This window comes from Catharus ustulatus, chromosome 1 (assembly GCF_009819885.2).
Source record: "Catharus ustulatus isolate bCatUst1 chromosome 1, bCatUst1.pri.v2, whole genome shotgun sequence".
NCBI classification, from domain to species: domain Eukaryota; kingdom Metazoa; phylum Chordata; class Aves; order Passeriformes; family Turdidae; genus Catharus; species Catharus ustulatus.
The window spans coordinates 163,173,965-163,194,193 of NC_046221.1; the positions used below are offsets into that span (position 1 = coordinate 163,173,965).

The 20,229-nt window shown below is 45.7% G+C and overlaps 1 protein-coding gene across 1 annotated transcript in view; it reads right to left on the reverse strand.

Moving 5' to 3' along the window:
• The window catches only part of ZC3H3 (zinc finger CCCH-type containing 3), a 143,628-nt gene that overhangs the window by 59,283 nt on the left and 64,116 nt on the right, over positions 1-20,229 (reverse strand). Inside the window, exon 4 of the mRNA XM_033068885.1 lies at positions 14,527-14,677. Within this exon, the coding sequence (XP_032924776.1) occupies positions 14,527-14,677 (151 nt within the window). The remainder of the gene's footprint in view (positions 1-14,526; positions 14,678-20,229) is intronic.

Consider the following 20,229-nt stretch of genomic DNA (forward strand, 5'->3'; position numbering starts at 1 on the left):
AGTGACCACAGCTAACAAGACCCTTCCACCACTGGAATTACTCCCATCTCCCTCTTCCCAGACCTCTGATCCTGCTTCTCATGACTCATACAAACAGATCCTTGGAGCTCAAGCAGCATCCACCGGTAGGAGAAGCCACTTTGAGCAGGATGAACCAGCTCCATTTATCCCAGCTGTCATTTCACAGCTGAAAAATCAGAGGAAGAGACTTCAATGTCTCAAAATGAAAAAAAAAAAAAAAAATCCCGACGTACAAAATCCTTTGAAAGCAGCTCCAAATTAAGAGCTCCATCGAGGCTGTCAAGCCCCTGCGAGCTGAGTCTACAGCACCTTCCCTGGGAAGAGGGAGCTCAGCCCATTTATTTGGATGATGAAAGCAAAGGGATCTAAAAATTGCACTCCTTCGTTAATGAGCAGCCGAAGGGATCCGTAAGCATAATTCCAGAGGCTGGTAATATTTTATATAATCGGCAAGTGGTTTAAATTGAAAAGCCCCAACTGAATCAATATTTACTGCATTGAAACGAAATGAATAGTAATAAGTCACTAAGCTCCCTGTCCTGTTTCATAAAATAAAAAATTATAAAAATGAGCACAGGCGCGGAGCGACCATCGCATCAACTTTTACGGCACTCGGGGAGTCGTAACCAACTGTTCTCATCAAATCCTGTAAAAAACCTGCCCGAGGAAGCCTCACTTCAGCAGCGCCGACGGGGAAAAAAAGAGAGGGGAAAAACAGGAGGAGAGAGAGAGTTTCACCAACGCAGGCAAAAAGGCTCCCAAAGCTGCGCTCCTCGTGCAGGCAGAGCATTCCTGGATACTCCACAAAGTGCTTCCTACTGGATTTCACACAGAGGATTTGCCAAGGTGCCCTCCCAGCCTCCAGAGGATTTTGCCACAGCTTGAGTTGGTGTGGACTTCTCCATCCCTGGAAGTGTCCAAGGCCAGGTTGGATAGGGTTTGGAGCAACCTGGGATAGTGGAAGGTGTCCTTGCCCTTTGAAACTGGATGGTCACAAAGGTCCCTTCCAACCCAAATCACTCCATGATTCCATGATTCTAATCCCTCATTTTCACATGTTGTACAAGGAAGTCCTTTTTTCTTCCTCTTTATTCATCAGCTTTTCATTCTTAAAAACTCAGGAGTTCAGAAAAACAGACATTGAGGAGCATGTCCAGAGAAGGGAATGAAACTGAGGAAGGGTCTGGAGCACCAGGAAAGGCTGAGGGAGTTGGGGAGGCTCAGCCTGGAGAAAAGGAGGTTCCAGGTGGGACCTTCTGGCTCTGCACAACTCCCTGAGCAGGATGGTGCAGGCAGGTGGGGTTCAGGATCAAGACAGGACAGGACAAGAGGAAATGACCTCAAACGGTGCCAGGAGAGGTTCAGGATGGACATTAGCATGAATTCTTTCATGGAAAGGGTTATCAAGCCCTGGCACAGCTGCCCAGAGCAGGGGTGGAATCACCATTCCTGGAGGGATTTAAAAGTCCCATGGATGTGGCACCTGGGGACATGGCTTAGTGATGGCCTTGGCAGTGCTGAAGGAATGGTTTGACTCAATGAGGGATTATCCAACCTCAATGACTCCATGATTCCACACCCTGATTTGGGTTGAAACAGCATTATTGTAGATGCAGGAGAAACCAGGAATTTGTTAGAGGGAGGGAACAGGAAAACACTCCCTCTGTCTCCCACAACTCCCACAAAGTCCCTTCCCATGACATAAATAATGTTTCCCCTTTGCCCCCTTTTTATACTTGTGTTTAAAAAGGAATTTAAAGCAACAGAGACATTGCCTTTGACACTCCCTGCTCCTCCTTATTGAGCCATAAAACCTTTTCCCATATAAAATATCCTGAACTGGAATAGCTTTGGGGTTTCCCTGGAGATTCACCCCTCATTGCCTACGTTTACATCCTCCTTTCCACACCAGAGGATGGCAGGAACACAGACTTGGATTCACTACCAAAAATTCCAGAAGCAATTATTAAATCTCCACTAATTTGCGGGGGGGGGGGGAGATTAAAGGAAATTATTTGCAATCAAAACGTTATTTCAGCTTGGAAAACCATTCCTGCTCGCGGACAGGTGGCCGCGGGATCCGTGCCAACTTCGGGAATCCCTCTGCTCTTTTTTTTCCCACTTTCCCAGCTTTAACAGCTGTGACCTCTCAGACCTCCCCGTATCCTCCTGCAAATCCTCCTTGCAGGCGAGCCCAGAGGGCAGCAGGAGCTGCAGATGCTGCAGAGCCCGACTGGCACCTGGGGATGGATGGAGGGATGGACCGGGAACAGGGAAGCTGCCGGGTGCAGATGGTCGGCTGTGCCGGTGCCAAGGGCGGTGGCGAATCCAGCCTCATGCTGAAATCCACACAGAGGTGCCAGGATCCAGCCTGGGAAGAGCCAAGGAGAGACTGGATGGTTCTGCATCATCCACACATTCCCTAATGGAATAAAACTAAGGTTTTATTGGTTTAATCCCAAAGGAAGATCTGTCAGACAGAGAATTTGGGTGTAGAAAGAGGAAACTTCAGTGCTCTGTTGGGGAGACACCAGACCTGGTAGGAGGGATATTAGCTGGTATTAATGAGCTAATTCCAATTATTTCCAAGGCAGCAGAAGGAAATAAACACCCAGGGACTGAGAAAGTTGATTACATAATCCCAGAATAACTTGAGTTGGAAGGGACCTTAAAGATCATCTCACATCTCATTCCGACCCCTGCCACGGGCAGGGAAACCTTCCAGCAGATCTTCCAAACATTATGTAGGTTTTGGATATGAATTTATAATTATTTAGGAATTTTTCTCCGTGTTGAGTACAACAGACACTTAAACTCAAATGGAAATTTCATTAACTCAGCCCAAGGGTGAAATTTGACCCATGGGAGAGATGCACAAATTCCTTCCTTCCTTTCCTTCCTTCCACTGCATGAAGCCCTTTCCAGCTCCTGGAAAACAGATCCTGCTGCCCAGTGAAGCTCCCAGAGATCTTATTTAGGATCCCTCTGCATTTGCCAATCCTGGAGTTTTCTCCAGTTTTTTTAGAGTATTTTACACCATTTTTTCGGGGATGTTCCCGTGCCAGGAGTTGGATTTGATGATCCTTCCAGCTCAGGATACTCCCTGATTTCCCCCACCAGGATGAAACAGATGGATCCATCTTTCAGCCTGAAAGATGCCTAAATGTTTACTTAGCCTGGACAGAATTAATCAGTGGAAAACGATGCTCCAGCAGTTGCCAAGTGACCTTTTTTGCCCCCAAAAACTGGATTGCTCATTCCTGAGCTACGAGACCTGCCCGGGCACAGCCCAGAGCTCAGCCCAGATGCTGGCACCAGTTGGACTCGGCTCAGCGCAGCAGCTCACGGAAAAGTTTAAAGGAATTTATCCCAATTTTCTCCCAATTTTATCAGGATAAGAAGCAATTCAGGGAATTTGTGCCTTGTGGAGCTGCCATTCAGTCATGCCCTGCTTCCCCCTTCCTCCTTTTTTTGGGTGCTTGTTCTTTTAAATCCCAACTTCCACACTGGAACTGGCACAAGAAAACATCGGGGTTTGGTCTGCTAAACGACCCTTTGTAGGGAAAACCATCTGGGAAAAGGGTGGGAAAAAAGCAGCTCTGCCATTACTAATCTCTTATTAGAGTAGATATTTAGGAATTAAATACATTCCTCACTCCCACAGCTGTCACTGTCAGGTGAAAAAACAGGGAGTGTGTAAATATCCAGCAACAGAAAATATATTCTGAATGGGATGCTGTTAGGAGGGATAATTAGCCTTAGAAAATCCACTTCTGAAGGGTCCAAATCACTTCAAAAACAGTTTTAAATACAGCATGTGGCCAATCTGGAAAATTTTATCCACAGGGAGATTTCATCTGGCCAACTACTCCATTGCTGTTGAAGCCTGGGTTAGAAAAGGTGAATAATATCCCATAAAATTTATTTTATTTAAAATTACAGCTGGTATCTGGGGAATTTGGATGGAAAAAAAGGAAGGGTTGAACTAGGAACATCATGGTCCTATGAAAGATTTAATCCTGGGGCACCTGGGCAGGAATAAATGGATGCCCTGGGACAGAGGGAGCAGCACCAAGAGGGTTTAAAGGTTTTACAGACTGGCTCTGAATCCCAACAGAACCATGGTCAGTCCCTGGGGGATTTTGAACAAGATGTATCCCAAGACTGGATGAAGAAGGATCAATCCTCTGCTTCCTTCCCAGGAATGACTCCTGGTTTCCTGGTTGCCCAGAGCCCATCCCAGACCCTGTGCACTAAGCTATAAAAAACAGAATTACAGTCATAATTAACATTTTTATGGAATCATGAAATGGTTTGGGTGGGAAGGGACCTTAAAGATCACCCAGTTTCAACTCCTTGCCATGGTCAGAGACACCTTCCACTATCCCAGGTTGCTCCAAGCCCTGTCCAACCAACACTTCCAGGGATTCAGGGGTAGCCACAGCTTCTCTGAGAATTCCATCACAGCCCCTCACCACCCTCACAGGGAAGAATTTCTTCCCAATATCCCATCTATCCCTGCCCCCTGGCAGTAGGAAGCCATTCCCTGTGTCCTGTCCCTCCATCCCTGTTCCCAAGTCCCTCTCTAGCTCTTTTGGAGTCCCTTCAGGCACTGGAGGGGGTTCTAAAGCCTCCCTGGATCCTTCTCTTCCCTAGGATGGATATTCTCAGCTCTCCCAGCCTGGCTCCAGAGCACTCAGAGAATTTTTAACGTTTCCCACCATGGCATGGGAAGGACAATCTCCAATCTGGTGTCCCAGCACTTGGACATGGCACCCAACATTGAAGAAGACCTCTTGGGTTACCTGAGCCCACATTTTCACCTCTCCCACCTGAGTTTCTGCACAGATGATCCATCCCTGACCCAAAACAACTGATCCACAGCTGCAAACTCCCAACTTTTAATCCCTCTAAAGCTCTTCCCTAAGAATGTTCTGCTTTTCTCTTACAGCTGCTGGACTCAGAAAGCATGGAAAGACCTCACAAAAGAGGAGGAAAAGAAATCCTGGCTAATGAAAATCCCTCCTGGGCAAATCATCATCGAGCCACCTGTGCCTGAGCTCTCAGCCTACTAGAAACAGCGAGAAAAACATACTAACCCAAAATTCCATGGGAATGGAATGCTGGGAGTAGCCAGGCAGGGAGACATTGCCCAGGAGCTCACTGAGAAGTGGCACCACCATGACACAACAGAGGTGATGCCCTCCAGGTTGGTTTTAGTCCCTATGGGATCTTTCCACTTGGTTTGTCCAGCCCTGGGGGCTGAGAATTCTTGTGGAACACCCTGATGGAACTGGGAGATGGTTCCTCACCCCAAAACACTCACAAGTCCCCTGCACCTCTGCAAATAAGCATTTGTTGGAATGCAGTCTCCCTTTTTTATCTCACTTATCATCTCAGTTCATCTTTTTCCGTAGGATCCTTTGGTTGCAAACTCCATCAGAGTTCCAGAAGCCCCTTGTCCCTTACCTACAGCATCCCAAAAATAGTGGGGACCCTTCAGAGTGGATCTAGAGAGCCAACTTGGTGCTGAGGATCTGAAATCCACCCTGCAAATCAAACATATTCCAACAAAACCACATTCCTTGCTGTGCTCCCACCTGGCCTTGACAATCCAAACTCCACCAGGAGCTCCTGAACATCCTCAGGAATCCTTTTATCTACCAGAGGTCAAGTTTGAACCTCCAAGACTGAGCTGTGAAGCCCAACAATTGAAGATGTCTCACTCAGGAGACCAGTTTTGAAACTCTATCCTGACCCAGGTGAAAATCGCACTGAGGATGGCGCCAATTCCAATCAGGAATGGTGGCACCACACTCTCCAAAAGTGGATTTGCACCATCAAATTTGGTTTGGGATGGGGGGAAGTGAGACAGAAGAAAGACACTCCAATTATGTTATCCCTTGGATGACTTCCAGATGATTTCCATCCAACTAGGGCATCTTAAGAGGAATTTTTTTCACAAAAAATGAGTAAAATTGGTGGAATCACCATTCCCTGGTGGTTCCAAGGAACAGCTGGATGTGGCACTTAGTGCTCTGGTCTGGGTGACAAGGTGGAAATCAGCTGCAGGTTGGATTTGAGGATCTTGGAAGAATTTTCCAACCTAAAACAATCCTGGGATTTTGTGATTTCATGTCAAAGGGTGCAGCAAATCCAGCAGGAAGCCGGTGCCATGTTGGGGCTCCCAATGGATTGAGCTGGAAAAACCTTTTCAGATCATCAAATTCAACACAGCTCCAGCACGGGGTGGAGCTGCAAGATTTCCCAGGAAGAAAAGATCCAGTTTATGGAATGCTGGACTCCCCAGCAAGGATGCTCCAGGGAAGAGCTGATCCAAGATCCACACAACACTCTGTGAGTAAATAACCCCTCACTGTCCCCGGGATCGGATGTGGCAGTTTTCTTTTTAATGGAATCCATTCGAAACGCGACGACTCCATTAACCAAAATTAAAAAAGGAAAATCCCATTATTCCTAAGGATGTTCATGTGCATTTAGAGCTGGTCATTAACCCCTGAGTCCTGCTTTTATTTTGGTTTCATTACTTCCTCCGAAGTGGAGCTTGATTACTGTGGCTGACCCAGGAGGAGGGAACGGGAGCGCTCCCCCCAGTGCCAGCAGCTTGGAATTCGTGGAAAAGCAGGAAAAATCCAACCTCTCAGCATAAACTGGACAGGACTGGGGAGACTGGGAGGATGGGGGAGTAGGAGTGGTGGAGTCCCTGAATCCCATTGGAAGATGCACAACTTGGATCTGCTGTGAAGTTTGCCAAGTGGGAAAGCAAGGAGCTGGGAGAAATGTCTGGGAGAAGGAAAAGGGGAAAAAAAGAGGGGGGAAAATGAAAAGTGGAGGAAGAAGGAAAAAATAAAAGGAAAAAATAGAGAAATAAAGGAAAAAAAAAAGATTTAAAGGAGAGGAAGGAAAATAGAGAAAAAAGGAAGAACAAAAAAGAGAAAAGGGAAAATGGAAAATGGGAAAAGGAGAAAGGGGAAAAAGGAGTAAAAGCAAAAAGGGAAAAAGGAGGGGGAGAGGAAAAATGGAAAAAGGAAGGAGGAAAAATAAAATGGGAAAAAAGGGGAAAAGAAAAAGAAAAACAAGAAGAAAAGAAGAAAAAGGAGGGAAGGAGATAAAATGGGAAAAGAGTAAACGAGGAAAAGGGAAAAGTTAAAAGAGGGAAATAAAGGAAAAAAGGAAATTAAAGAAGCCAAAAGAATAATGAAAATGAAAAAAAAAAACGGAAAATGAGGAAAAGGAAAGAAGAAAAAGAGAAAAGGGGAAAAGGAAAAAAAGGGAAAGGAGGGCAGGAGATAAAAGGAGTAAAGAAAAAAGGGGAAAAGGAGTAAAGAAGAAAGGGAAAAAGGAAAAAGGAGGAAAAGAAAGGGGGGGAAAGGAAAAGAGAAAAAAGGCAAGAAGATGAAAAAGGAAGAAAATTAAAAAAGGAGAAAACCAAAAAAGATTAAAAGTAAAAAGGGGAAAACCTAGAAAAAGGGAAAAGAAAAAAAGATAGCAAAGACAAAACAAAAAGGGGAAAACAAGGAAAGGAAAAGAGGAAAAGGACGAAGAAAAAGAAAATAACAAGAAAAAGGGAAAGAGGAAAAAGAGAAAAGAAAAATCGGGAAAAAATAGAAATAATAAGAAATAAGAAATAAAGATAAAAATAATCATAATAAAAAATGAAAATGAAAAATAAAAAATAAAAATATAAACAATAAAAAAATTAAAAGCAAAGGAAGACAGAAGAGAGAAGTGACTTTTCCCCAGTGTGCATCTCCCAGGAAGGAGGGGAGGACCAGGAACAGGGAGGATTAATTCCCAGCTTTGCCCCAAAGAGGTGCCATTGTTTTTTAAAGCCTCTAAACCAGTTCAGAACAGAAACTGGATTATTCTGGGCCAGATGTCAGGGCTGCTCCGAAACAATCCGTGTTGTGCATCTCATCCCAGCCTCATTAAAGGGATTAAAAGTATTTCCTATAGAAACAAAAAATATGGATTTCCAAATGGGAGTTACTGTTCCCTCCTGCCTGTAAAGGCTCCAATCCCAGCAGATGAATTTCACTTTAATGAGATGTCATTTTGGAGAATGGTTTAACATCCCTTCAAAAAAAATCCGAGGTCTAAAACCTCGTCAAACCACGTCGGGATTATTAAAAGAAAATTTACCACACAGACAAAATAAAATCAAACAAAATAGGAGCCGCCAATTCGCAGAATCCATGACACGGCCGTTTTTAAATGTGATGGAAAAGGCTTTCCAAGTTATCTGCTTAACCACAGGCTTTCTGTTTACTTCTCACTTTCATGTCAAATGAATTTGGGAAGAAAAAAATTGACAGGAACTTTAAGGCCATTCGTCACATTCCGACTCCGTTCGCAGATTAACGCGGCAAAAGCCGGGAAGGAGGAGGGGGAATTTTATCATCTTGATAAAAGGAAATTAACTCCCGGTGTCCCAACCTCTGCCCTCTGCTCACGATTCTCTCGCCTCTGTGCAGGAAGATCCCAGAGCCATCGGCACCAAGAGGTAAAATCCCACTGGAGCATCATCCCAATTAAGTAAACCAACATAAAAAGCTGTGCTTGAAACTCCCCAAAACTGGGAGACTGAATCACTTAAAGCAGCATCTGTGCTCCAAACCGGTCTGTGGGTGGTTGGAATCCCACCTCTCGGACCCTAGAAGGTACAGACTGGTGGAAAAAAATAAATGGATCAAGGAGAGAAGAGAGCATTTGCTGAGATCTTTAAAATGCCCATCCCTGTCTGCTCACAATATATGGGAACGTCGATTAAAGCCTCTCCCGTCGGAGCGCTCGGCAATTTTCTGCCGTGGAAGCCGACGTTAACAGTTTTCCCTGTTTTCTCTGCAACTTTTGAGATGATGCCCCAGAAGCAGAGAAATATGGATTTGCTCCATCCACTGTGAATTACTGCCCCACACTCTGCTCTCTATTCTCAGCTCCAACCGCTGACCTTCCAGGATCGTGAACAAAGAATTCCAGAACAGTTTGGGTTGAAAGGGGTGTTAAAAAACATCAAGTTCCAACCATGGGCAGAGACACCTTCCACTGTCCCAGATTGCTCCAAGCCCTGACCAATCTGGCCTGGAATACTTCCAGGGATGAGGTAGTTACAACTTTCCTAGGCAACCTGAGCCAGGGTCTCGCCATCACCCCAATCCAAAGTTGGGTCGTACAACGAGCAACCAACGTGTCCCAAGCACTTCCCAACAGTTTCCAGAGGTGTCACAGTTCTTGGGTGACCCCATCCTGAATGGAAGGACTTCTTAGGGACCCTCAGAGTGCAACCAAAAAGCTCAGAAGTGATGGAATTAATCTGGTTTAACCCATTAATGTCCATAGGTGGGATTATGGTGGACAACTTGGTGCAGACCCTGATTGCCCCAGTCTCCAACACAACAGGAAAGGATGAGAAAGCTTCCCCAAAATTCCCAAGGATATGTTCTCCTCCCCAAAAGAGAGGGGATATAATGAGTTTTCACATTCATTTCATCCATGACAAGTTAAAATAATCTGTCACAGAGGGGAGCCAAGTGCCCTTCCCCACCACACAATCCTGTTGTCTCAAGGTGGCGAAATCAATTCCACAGGGAAACTTGGAACAGCACTCCAGGAATGTAAAAAAATAGAAAGGAAACTCAGGAAAGCTTCCCTAGGAATGGATGACGGGCTGTGTGATAGTCCCATCCCAGGGAAGTGTTCAAGGCCAGGCTGGATAGGGACTGGAAAAACCTGGTCCAGCGGAAGGCATCCCTGTCCATGGCAGGGGGTTGGACCAGATGCTCTTCCAAGGTCCCTTCTAAGCCAAACCATTCCATGATTCTCTGAACTGGATCATGAGTTGGGTCAGCCAGTTGGCAATTGGTGTCTAAAAGATGTTGTTAAGAAAAGGAAATTGGAAACCCAAAACCACCCACTGCGAAGGAGAGGAAGGGATGGGACAAGGAGGTTGGTGTGTCCAAGTGACCTGGAACCCAAAATTCCAACCTCCTGCAGAGGATGACTGAAAGGGATGGTGGTTCCTCCTCCTCCTGGATGCTCAGCTCTATCTCCCTGGTGGCTGAACCCCATTTCAAAATCTGCATCACCCATTTCCATCTTGAATCCCTAAAGGCTTCAGCTTTTGAAATCTGGGGGGAAAATCCTTGTAATCACCATATCACAGAATCATTTAGGCTGGAAAAGACCATCAAGTCCAAACTCTGACCAATCACCACCTTGTCAACCAGATCAGAGTGCTGAGTGCCACATCCAGTCATTTCTTGAACACCTCCAGGGATGGTGACAACTGTTTTCATCTTAACATGTTCAACGCGCTCCAGGCCATGGAACAGAACAAAAGAGAAGAAAATAAAAGGAAAAAAGAAAACAAAACTAAACTACACGAGCAAATCCTCCACTGACGAGTTCCTTTCTCCTGAGCTGGCATTTCTCTGACAAATGTTGGATTATCTTGTTCTTTACTTATTTATAGTGCTGGAGGGGTAGGATTGTCCCTCAAGAGGCGCTGCAAAGTTTTCAGGAAGAAATATCAGAGTTTCCCCAGCAGTGCCAGACACAACTCATTATTTGCAGACAGGTGACTTTTGTTTTCCACACTTGCAGCAGGATTTGAGAAGAAAACTCTTCAAAGTGGGTCAGTGTCTCATTCCCCCACTGGGGGTCTATAAGCTCAACTCAAAGGGCTCTCTGCTCCCAAAAATGTTTCTTAAAAGTGGTTCTGGCTCTCCAGAGAGAGAACTGGAGTCTTCTGAAGGAGTTTATAGAATCCTAGAATATTCTGAGTCGGAAGGGACACGCAAGGATTATCTAGTCCAACTCCTGGTCCTGCACAGGACACCCCAAAAATCCCACCCTGTGCCTGAGAGTGTTGTCCAAATGCTCCCTGAGCTCCAGAAGCTTTGGGACCATGACAACTCCCCTGGGGATTCAGCTTCTCTGGGAAACCTCTGCAAGGGCCTCACCACCCTCACAGGGAAGAACTTCCTCCTGATATGGAATCTAACACTACTTTCTTTCAGTGGGAAGCCATTCCTCCTTGTCCTGTCAATCCCTGTAAAAATTCCATCTCCATCTTTCCTTTCAACCCCTTCAGGCACTGGAAGGCTGCACTGAGGTCACCCTGAAGCTTCTCTTCTCCAGGTTGAACAATCCCAATTCTCTCAGCCTTTCCTTGTGGGAAAGGTGCTCCATCCCTCTGACCATCAACCCCAGAAGGCTTCTGCTGCCTCTGTGCAAGGTCTGTGACATGTGGACATCCCCTTTTTCTGGTGGACCATGGAAAGAGGTTGGAAGCAGGAGAGGCATCACTGCCAAATCTCAGCACGACGCTGCATCCATCCCAACTCCTCCATGGCAAATCCCTCATCCCTTTCCCAGCAGAAGGAGACTGTGAGGAGAGAGGACACCTCCCTCCAGGATTTTTAAAGGATGACCAACCTCAATGTCACCAGGAGCAACCGAAATTTAAGGCCAGCAAATCGCAGCCCTTGTGAGCCGCGCTCCCAGCAAAGCCGCGGGAGATAAGGGGGAGGAGTGAAAAGGAGAATCAATAAATCTTAACCTCATTCACAATGATCTGGAGCTCTTATTAAGTAAATTAATTTAAGTTAATTTAACTCGATCATGACTCCCGATCACAGTGATTTAGTGAGGGGGAAATTGCATTAGGAAAGGCCACACTCACCAGATAGAAGAACGGAAGAAAATTAGATCCACTTAGCAATGTGAATTAATATGGAAATAGCAGGTGTAAATTTCACCTTATCAAGAGAGTGAAAATTATCTTCATAAATTTGGAGAAATAGGCCCCAAGTTGCTTATAAATCTATTTAAAACAAAAATATTACAAAAAGTGGAGTAAAATTAATTTAAAATATACTCCCACCTATCGCCTCGAAGAAAAGTCAGCACCAGGGCCGAGTTTAATGCAACCCAGCAAGAAGGGGAGCACGGAGTTCATTCCTGAGGAATTGACATCAGGAACCACCAGCAACTCTCCCTGTTACTCATTTTCCAAAGCAACATCCCTCTTTGTCTTAGTCTGGTGATTTGTGGATTTATTGGCACAAAGGGTGACATCCTGGATCTCCCAGCAAAGTAAAACATTACTTCCAGATATCCAAAAACCTGGATTTTATGGAAGAAATTGTTCCTTAGTGCCGGCTGGGAACCAGTTTGGGAGTAGCAGCACCACCAGTTGGCATCCCACTGCTGGCTTAAGGGGAAGAGGATATTGAAAATACCAATTATTACTATAACATTACAATGATTAAAGTGCAAAATAGAAATATTAAAAATAATTGACTACTCAGTATGAAAAATAAAACTGAAGGTGTGTCCTACTGTCACCAGAGCTTCTCCTTGTTTTGGGAGGAACAAAGAAAATCAGGAAAAAAGCAGATCCTTGCCTGTGACAAATCCAAGATGATGATAAAAACAATGGAGCAAAAAATCCTGTAAAAACTCCAGGAGAAGCATTTGCCATGTGCTTCCTCCAGACAGGCCAGATGATTGATCACCCCCAATGAAGGTAATTGGTAGACGGAGATTTATGGCTTCTTTAAAACATAATTGTTTTAATTTGCTGATGGCATTTTATCAAGATTTGTCTGAAGCAGCTGTAAGATCTAAACTACACCAATTTAATGAAGTCAGAGATTAATACAGAGAAAATGATCCTACAAGTGGGAGCTCTCGGCCAATCGTGGTAGAACGAGGTCGTTCCTTGGAAAATCACCACTGGGTTGAGCAAGAGCCACCACACAGATCCCAGACATTCCTGCTCTAAATTCCATGCTTTTCCCCTCCTTGATTCTCACCATATCTGGAGTACCAAGGTGTGAGGGAAGAAGCTGAGCCCAACACTTGGAGGATGACTTGTTCTCTATGAATTAAGAACCATGGAATGGTTTAAATTGGGAACAACCTTCAAGATCATCTTGTTTCCACCTCCTGCCATGATCTGTGCCACCTTCCACTATCCCAGGTTGCTTCAAATCCTGTCCTACCTGGCCTTGGATACTTCCAAGGTGGTGAGGCCCTGGCACAGTTTTCCTAGGAAGATGTGGCTGATCCATCCCTGGAATTGTCCAAAGCCAGGTTGGAGCAATCTGGGATAGTGGAAGGTGTCCCTGCCCATGGGAGGAGTTGGAACTCAAGGATCTCAAAGGTCCCTTCCCACCCAACCATCCTATGATTCCATGAAATTGCAGGATGATGGAGCAGGCAAAAAATTACATAGTTTGTTTCTGGAAAAGGAAATGCAGGAATTTGTTCCCAAGGATGTGCAAATGGAGGTGGCACCCCCAAGTGGAGCAGTAATTGAAGGGAAAAACCCAGAAAAAAACGAGACCTGTGGATGTCAGGGATGATGCCCAGGTGGGAAAATACCACAGGCAAAAGTAGAATGTGAAGATAAAGGAGGAGGTGGTGCAGGTAAGGTTGACCATGAGCCCAAAAGGATCCCAGTTTCCACACTGGAAGAAGCACTTTGAGACCAGTAAAGTACAGGAGATGAGGAGTTTCCCAAACAACAGCTTGGAAAACAGACAAAATAACTGACCCAACCTTTTTTCCCAACCTCTCTGTTTATCCCATACCCTGAACTCTTCCAAAACCAATCCTCCCTTTAGATATCGATCTGTGAATCCCAAAATTCACTTTTAAAGAGAAGTATCAGGCAAAGTCAGGCTTTAAAAACAATCAGTACGATTTTTTGTCCCTCCACAGCTCTACCACAAAAGCCACCAATCCTCAGGACATTGCTGGGGAAGGACTTCTGGAGGAAACCACCTGGAGCAGGGAGATCAAAGTCAGAGAAGAGCAGAGCAGGCTCTCTTTGCCCAAAACATTGCCCATGACTCCTGGGAATTCAGGGAGAGGACAAATTATTCCTGACCTAAAAATAGCTAAAATCTGTATTTTCACCAAATCATCACTTCTAATCACACCTTGCTTTAAAGACTCAATTATTTTAATGACCTTCCTGCTTCTACACAAGCTCCAGGTCTTGTCGTGGCCTCTGAGATGCTCCCTGGAAACACCTCAACCTCTCCTGACTTAGGAATATTCCAACTCAAGGTAAGAGCACCTTCAGGCACTGCCAAAGTATTTCTGGATGTTTCACCCATCCAGATAATTGGAAATAAAGAGTTTGGGACAGCACCTACATCCTGGGGTAAGTTTGGAGCATCCAACACACTCTCCTTCATCACCAAGATCCACACGTTTATTCATCCTCTTTTCAGCTTATTTAACTGCTCCATGGAAGCAATTAATTCCAAGAGGGAATACATAGGAAGCCAAAGGCATAAGCTGTTGGCACCAATTCCTAATATGATTTTACACTTTAAGTCAATAAACTCAGAGTAGACCAAACAAAGAGAGAAATTAAACAAGATGCAACAGAAAAAACACAGAGTCAACGTGGGAGTTCCCGTGGCTCCCACATCCCAGCCAGCTGTATTCCAGGGATGGAAGAATTACCTGGATGCCACAGGGCGCCTGGTCTTCCAGGTGGGAATGGGGCTGGTGAAGGAGGATAAGGCTGGAGACACCACGTTCTTCTTTACAATCCTGTAGCGTGTCTTTATCACTTTGCTGGCTGGGGGGCTCCTTGCAAAGTGGAAGTTGGATCCTAGGAGAAAAAATATGGAAAAATGGGTCTGAAATTCAGGTGTGGATGGGCACAGAATTATGGAAATTTTAAGGTTGGAAAAGACTTTGAAGATCATTAAGTTCAATGGCTGTTGGTCCCACATCCAACTTTTTAGCACCTGAAAAAAGGGGTGAAGTTTCAGGAATGGGACCACTAGAGCTGATGGTAACAGAAAGTTCTTGATGGGCTTGGGACTGGTTTCACCAGCCCATCAGCAAAACTCCACCACAGGAATCATGGATTCACCAACAACACCTTGATCCCAACATCCACACTGGAAATAAATGTATGCTTTTAATCCTTGGCATTTTCATCATATTTTTCATCCCTAGAAAAGCGGAAGTCCAGGTTGGACAGGGTTTAGAGCAACCTGGGATAATGGAAGGCTCCTTCCATGGGAACAGGATGAGCTTTAAGCTCCTTTCCAACCCAACCTATTCCCAGATTCTCTGTGTTGCAGGATGATCTACATCCCAGGTTATTCCACTGAATGTTTTGTGCAATTAACAGTTCTATGTTTGACTGTGGTTTTCTTCTATGAGCCCTTTTTTTTTTCCTCCAAGCTTTCAGGAATGCACCTAATTGCCCGACTTTTATAACATACAGCTGTAACTGCCCAGATAATTAAAGCTGACACTCCATGCTGAGCCTCGGTCTCTGGGTTTTATAACTGATTTAAAGGGCCGGCTGTTTTTCTTGGAGATCCTCTCATTAAAATTATGGAGAGGTTGGGAGGGGTAAAGTGGGGTCGTTATTTCCAATGAAAACGTTAGAGCCATCCCCATGTTTGTCTCTGTGAGAGGAGCGAGAATAAGGTGGATTTCCAGGTAAAATAGGAAAAATAGGGAAATATATTTCAGGGCTGACACCATTCCAAAGAAGGGAGGGAACAGCTCTCCCATTTCCCTGCAACAGTGGCAACATCAATCCACAGCTTTACAGTTTCATACAGGGAATATTTTCCTTCCTGAGCATTCCCAACAAGTTGATGACTTGTGTTGGCTTCAGGAGGGATCAAGCAACACAAATTTCCATTCCCAAATTCAGCAAAAAAGTTATAACCCCTGGTGATGGGAAAAGCCAAAAAACAGGCTCTGCCATGACTGAAAAATCACTGGAATTTTTCATGGTACAGATGACACAACGTTCTGCAATCTGAACCCATGGGATGAATCATGGAACTAAAGGATCTTTCAGGTTCTCTTCCAGTAGAAACCATTTGATGATTCAATGACTGGAGGAACTGCAGCCACTTTAGAGGTGAGGTACTTCAGAGATCACTTTAGAGGTGAGGCAAGAAGGGAGAGAGGAATGAGCATGGGAAGCAAATGCAATTCCATTGCTCTTTCCCTATCCCAGGATTTTTTTGTAGATCAAATTCTTCAGGGCAGTGACCAAACCTCTGCGTGGGCTTTTAAAGCCTTTGCAAGGTTGAAGCTCTAATTAGAATTAAAATTGTTCTCAAGTACCAGCAAACTTGGAACTTTTTCCTTCAGGGAACTGTATTTAGGACAGGAAAATGGAGACAACAAAAGGACAGAGGTGCCAACCCCTGCAGGGATCAACACCACACACACGATTAAATCCCAGCTGTGGTGATGGTGGCACTGTCCTGCAATCACAGACTCATGGAATGGTTTGAGTTGGAAGGGACCTTGAAGACCATACAGTTCCACCCCCTGCCATGGACAGGGACACCTTCCACCATCCCAGGTTGCTCCAAACCCTGTCCAAAGTGGCCTTGGACATTTCCTGGGATGGAGCAGCCTCAGCTTCTCTGGGAAACTTGTGCCAGGGGCCTCCCCACCCTCACAGGGAAGAATTCCTTACCAGTATCCCACCTAAATCTGCTTTCTGGGCCACTTTTGTCACCCAGAAGATGTGGACACACCCAACCTCTCACAGATACAGCACCAACCATGCACCCAAAACACTTCCATCTCTCTGGGAAGGGATGAGAGCCACCATCCCACATCCTCCCAACCAGCAACAGCACAAGTTGCCCCTTTCCCTCCTCCACTCCAACCTCACGGAATAACTAAGCTGGGAATTCGCTGAATACATAATTAACACTTTTTTGCCCCCGCGCAAGCTCAAGCTGCCACCAATCAACCCAGAACTGCAGCAAACTCCTGCCTGACAAGAAAGAGAGGTCCCAAATTATTGCAGGCATCCCCCTCCTCCTCCTCCTTCCCCAAAACAGGCTGGCACCTGGTAAACTCTATTCCCAGAGGTAATTGGATGGTGTATTCATTCCGAAGCTGCTCCTTGGAAAGTGCCTGATGCGCGACTCTGGCATTAACCACCTCCTCAAAGAGCCTCTCCGAAGAGCTCCGTTTTCTATTATTACTTGCTAGCTGAGGGGTTTTGTGTAGATAATCATGTTATTTAGACAGGATGTTGGTTTAATTCCCTTCATTACAGGCTCCCAGGGTTGTAATTTTTTCCTCTCCGCGTGATGTATTCCCCGTGGCACATTTCACTCAAATCAAACACTTCACGCTTTTATTACAAACAATACCCCAGCGTCCCCCGTTATCAGCCCGGCGCACACATCCCCACTCCTCGCCGCGATCCAGAGGTCACTTCTAATGACTAATCGATCTCATTAGCTTTCCTAATTAAAAACTTTACTACCGCCATGGAAGACAAACTACAAAAAAACTGCTTGCATCATATTCGAATGGGATATGAGCATCATTTATCAGCCAGGGCCGCGCGCTGCTGAGCTCGGGGCTTTCTGCGGAGCCGCGAGTCCCGCGGGCGCCGCTCGCGCCTCCCGTTCCCAGGGAAAAAAAGAAAAAAATCCTGGTGTAAACTCTAAATGTAGAATTGTTAAGGCTGGAAAAGACCTCTAAGGTCATCAACCCAGTGTTACCAAGGCCACCACTAAACCGTGTCCCCAGGTGTCACATCCATAAATCCCTCATGGGATGATGATTCCACCACTTCCCTGGGCGGCCCAAGCACCCCTTCAGTGAAGAAATTTTCCTAATATCCAAACAAAACTTCCTCTGTTACAACTTAAGGCTGTTTCCTCTTGTTCAGTGCTGACCTTGAGATGGGGAATTTGTTGCCAAAATCTCTTAGCAGGGTGCTACAAGCAGGTAGGATCCAGGAGCCACCAGCACACGCATCCCTTAGGAAAGGAGTTGGATGCAAAGGTCCTTAATTCTTCTCTTATTTTCCTGAGAGAAGTACCAGGAATGGTCCCCTGGGGAAGTTGAAGCAGGGAGGGCATAAAAAGTGTTTGCTCCTGGAATATTTCACCTGGAGAAGGGTCTGGAGAAACCTTCTTTTAAAGGAGGCTTAAAAGAAAGATGGGAAATTACTTTGGACAAGGTGCTGCAGTAACAGGACAAGGGGGAATGGCTTCCCACTGCCAGAGGGCAGGGTTAGATGGAATGTTGGGAAGGAATTCTTCCATGTGAGGGCGGGAAGGCCCTGGCACAGATAGCCCAGAGAAATTTTGGCTTGGAGCCACAACCAGCCACAACCTGGTCTAGTGAAAGATGTCCCTAAAAGCCCTGTTGATGTGGGACAGACTTGGGGACAGAGTTTAGAGGTGGTCTTGGAAGTGCTGGGTTAACATTTGGACTTGATGGTCTCAGAGCTCTTTTCCAACTTTAATGATTATTCCATGACTCTGTGATTCTAAATCCATGAGGCAAGAGGAAGATGATGCTGGGGATGAGAAGGGATAAGGGAAACCACAATATTGGTGCAGTAAACCCTGTTCAGATACTGATGGGAAAAAGGAAGTGAAATAAGCAAGGGGAACTTCAGGAGGGCAGATTCCCAAATCCAAGACATTATTGCTGCTTTTGGAAAAGGACATGAGATAGAAAAGCTTCCTGTACGGGCACAGGAATGGGGAAAAGAACTAAATTAAGTCGTTAAGTCTCCCATTGTCAATCCTTGGCCACCACAACCCTTCCCGTGTGTCTCCACTGGGGCTCAGTGCCGAGCTGTGCCGTTAATCCCGATCGGAGGCAGGCTGGGAAGCAGTGAGTGACAGGTACATTGATCTTCCAGCACTTGGAAGCGAGACAGGAGCAGGGACGAATGCAAATTGGGGAGAAGAAGCTGAACCTTGGATATGCTGCCAGGATTGGCCCCAGTGCCAGGAAAACCCTCGGAGATTAAAGGGATGCAGCAGGACTACCCCAAGGAAAAAAGCAAAACAGAGACCAAAAACTTCTGACAAAACCAAACTGCTCTTTCCTAACAGTCATGAGGAGAAAAAAAAGGTTTAAGGACTATTAGGACACATGTGAAGGAGCCACCAGCATGTTCCAGCTCCTGACAGGGGGTCAAAAACTCACACTTGGAACCCAAAGCAGATCCAAAAAGAACTGAAAATCTCTGAAGGGTTTTCTGGAAGCAAACACTTCCCACCATGAAGATGAATCCCTCACCATGGGATTTGCTCCCGGTCTGGAAGGGAAGATTGAGCAAAACCCACTGTTATCCTCAAATCCCAGAAGGAAGAGGATGCTCAACCAAAGACATCCCAGGCTGCAGCAGGACCATTGTACACATGCAGTGATGCTCTGGGATGGTATGGGATCAAACCTCCCTCTTTTCCATGGGAAAAGACATCCCTGACTCAAAACAATTTGCTTTTTTTGCTGATTGGGAATTCCAATCACTGCCCTTCACATCAGCTGAGTTGCTCCAAGACCCATCCAAACTGGCTGTGGACACTTACAGAGATGGGACAGCCACAGTTTCTCTGGGAATTCCATTCCAGCCCCTCACCACCCTCACAGGGAAGAATTCCCTCCCAATATTCCATCTGTCCCTGCCCTCTGGCAGTGGGAAGCCATTCCCTGTGTCCTGTCCCTCCATTCACTTGTCCCAAGTCCCTCTCAGGCTCTCTTGGATCCCCTTCAGGCTCTAAGGTCTCCCTGAATCTATTCTCCAGTCTCAGACTTCAGCTCATCAGAGGTGGAAAAACACTCAAACCTTCTGGGGATCATCCCCAACACCACCTGCTTCCCTGGATGAGAAAACCGTGGATGGGAAGGGAAGAGCAATGGAGGGAAAAACTGAGAAAGACACAGAGAAGTTGAGATAAAACAAGAATAATGGAATGGTTTGGGTTGGAAAGGACATTTAACACAATCAAGTTCCAACCCTCTGCCACAGGTAGGGGCACCTTCCACTAGACCAGGTTGCCCCAAGCACTTGGAAATGACCTTCAACAGGAATAAATCCATGGGAAACCTCAATAAAGCTCCTCCAGCTCCTCCATCCAAAAGCAAATAGTTCTGGTGTTTGCTGTCCCACCACACCTGGATGGCATCACCCCTGAGCCACGTGGCTCCGACACCTTTTGTCCTGGTTGCCAACTTGGCCAAGTCCCTGGAGTTAACAAAAGCTTTGGGATTACTGTAATGCTGTTAGGAATTCAGTGTGAAAGCAGACACCAGTATTAGGGATGATTATCCTGGAGCAGGTTCAATATGTTCCCACAGAATGGCACAGCAAGAGGTTAATTATGTTGCGACTGGAATCAGCTTCCAAAA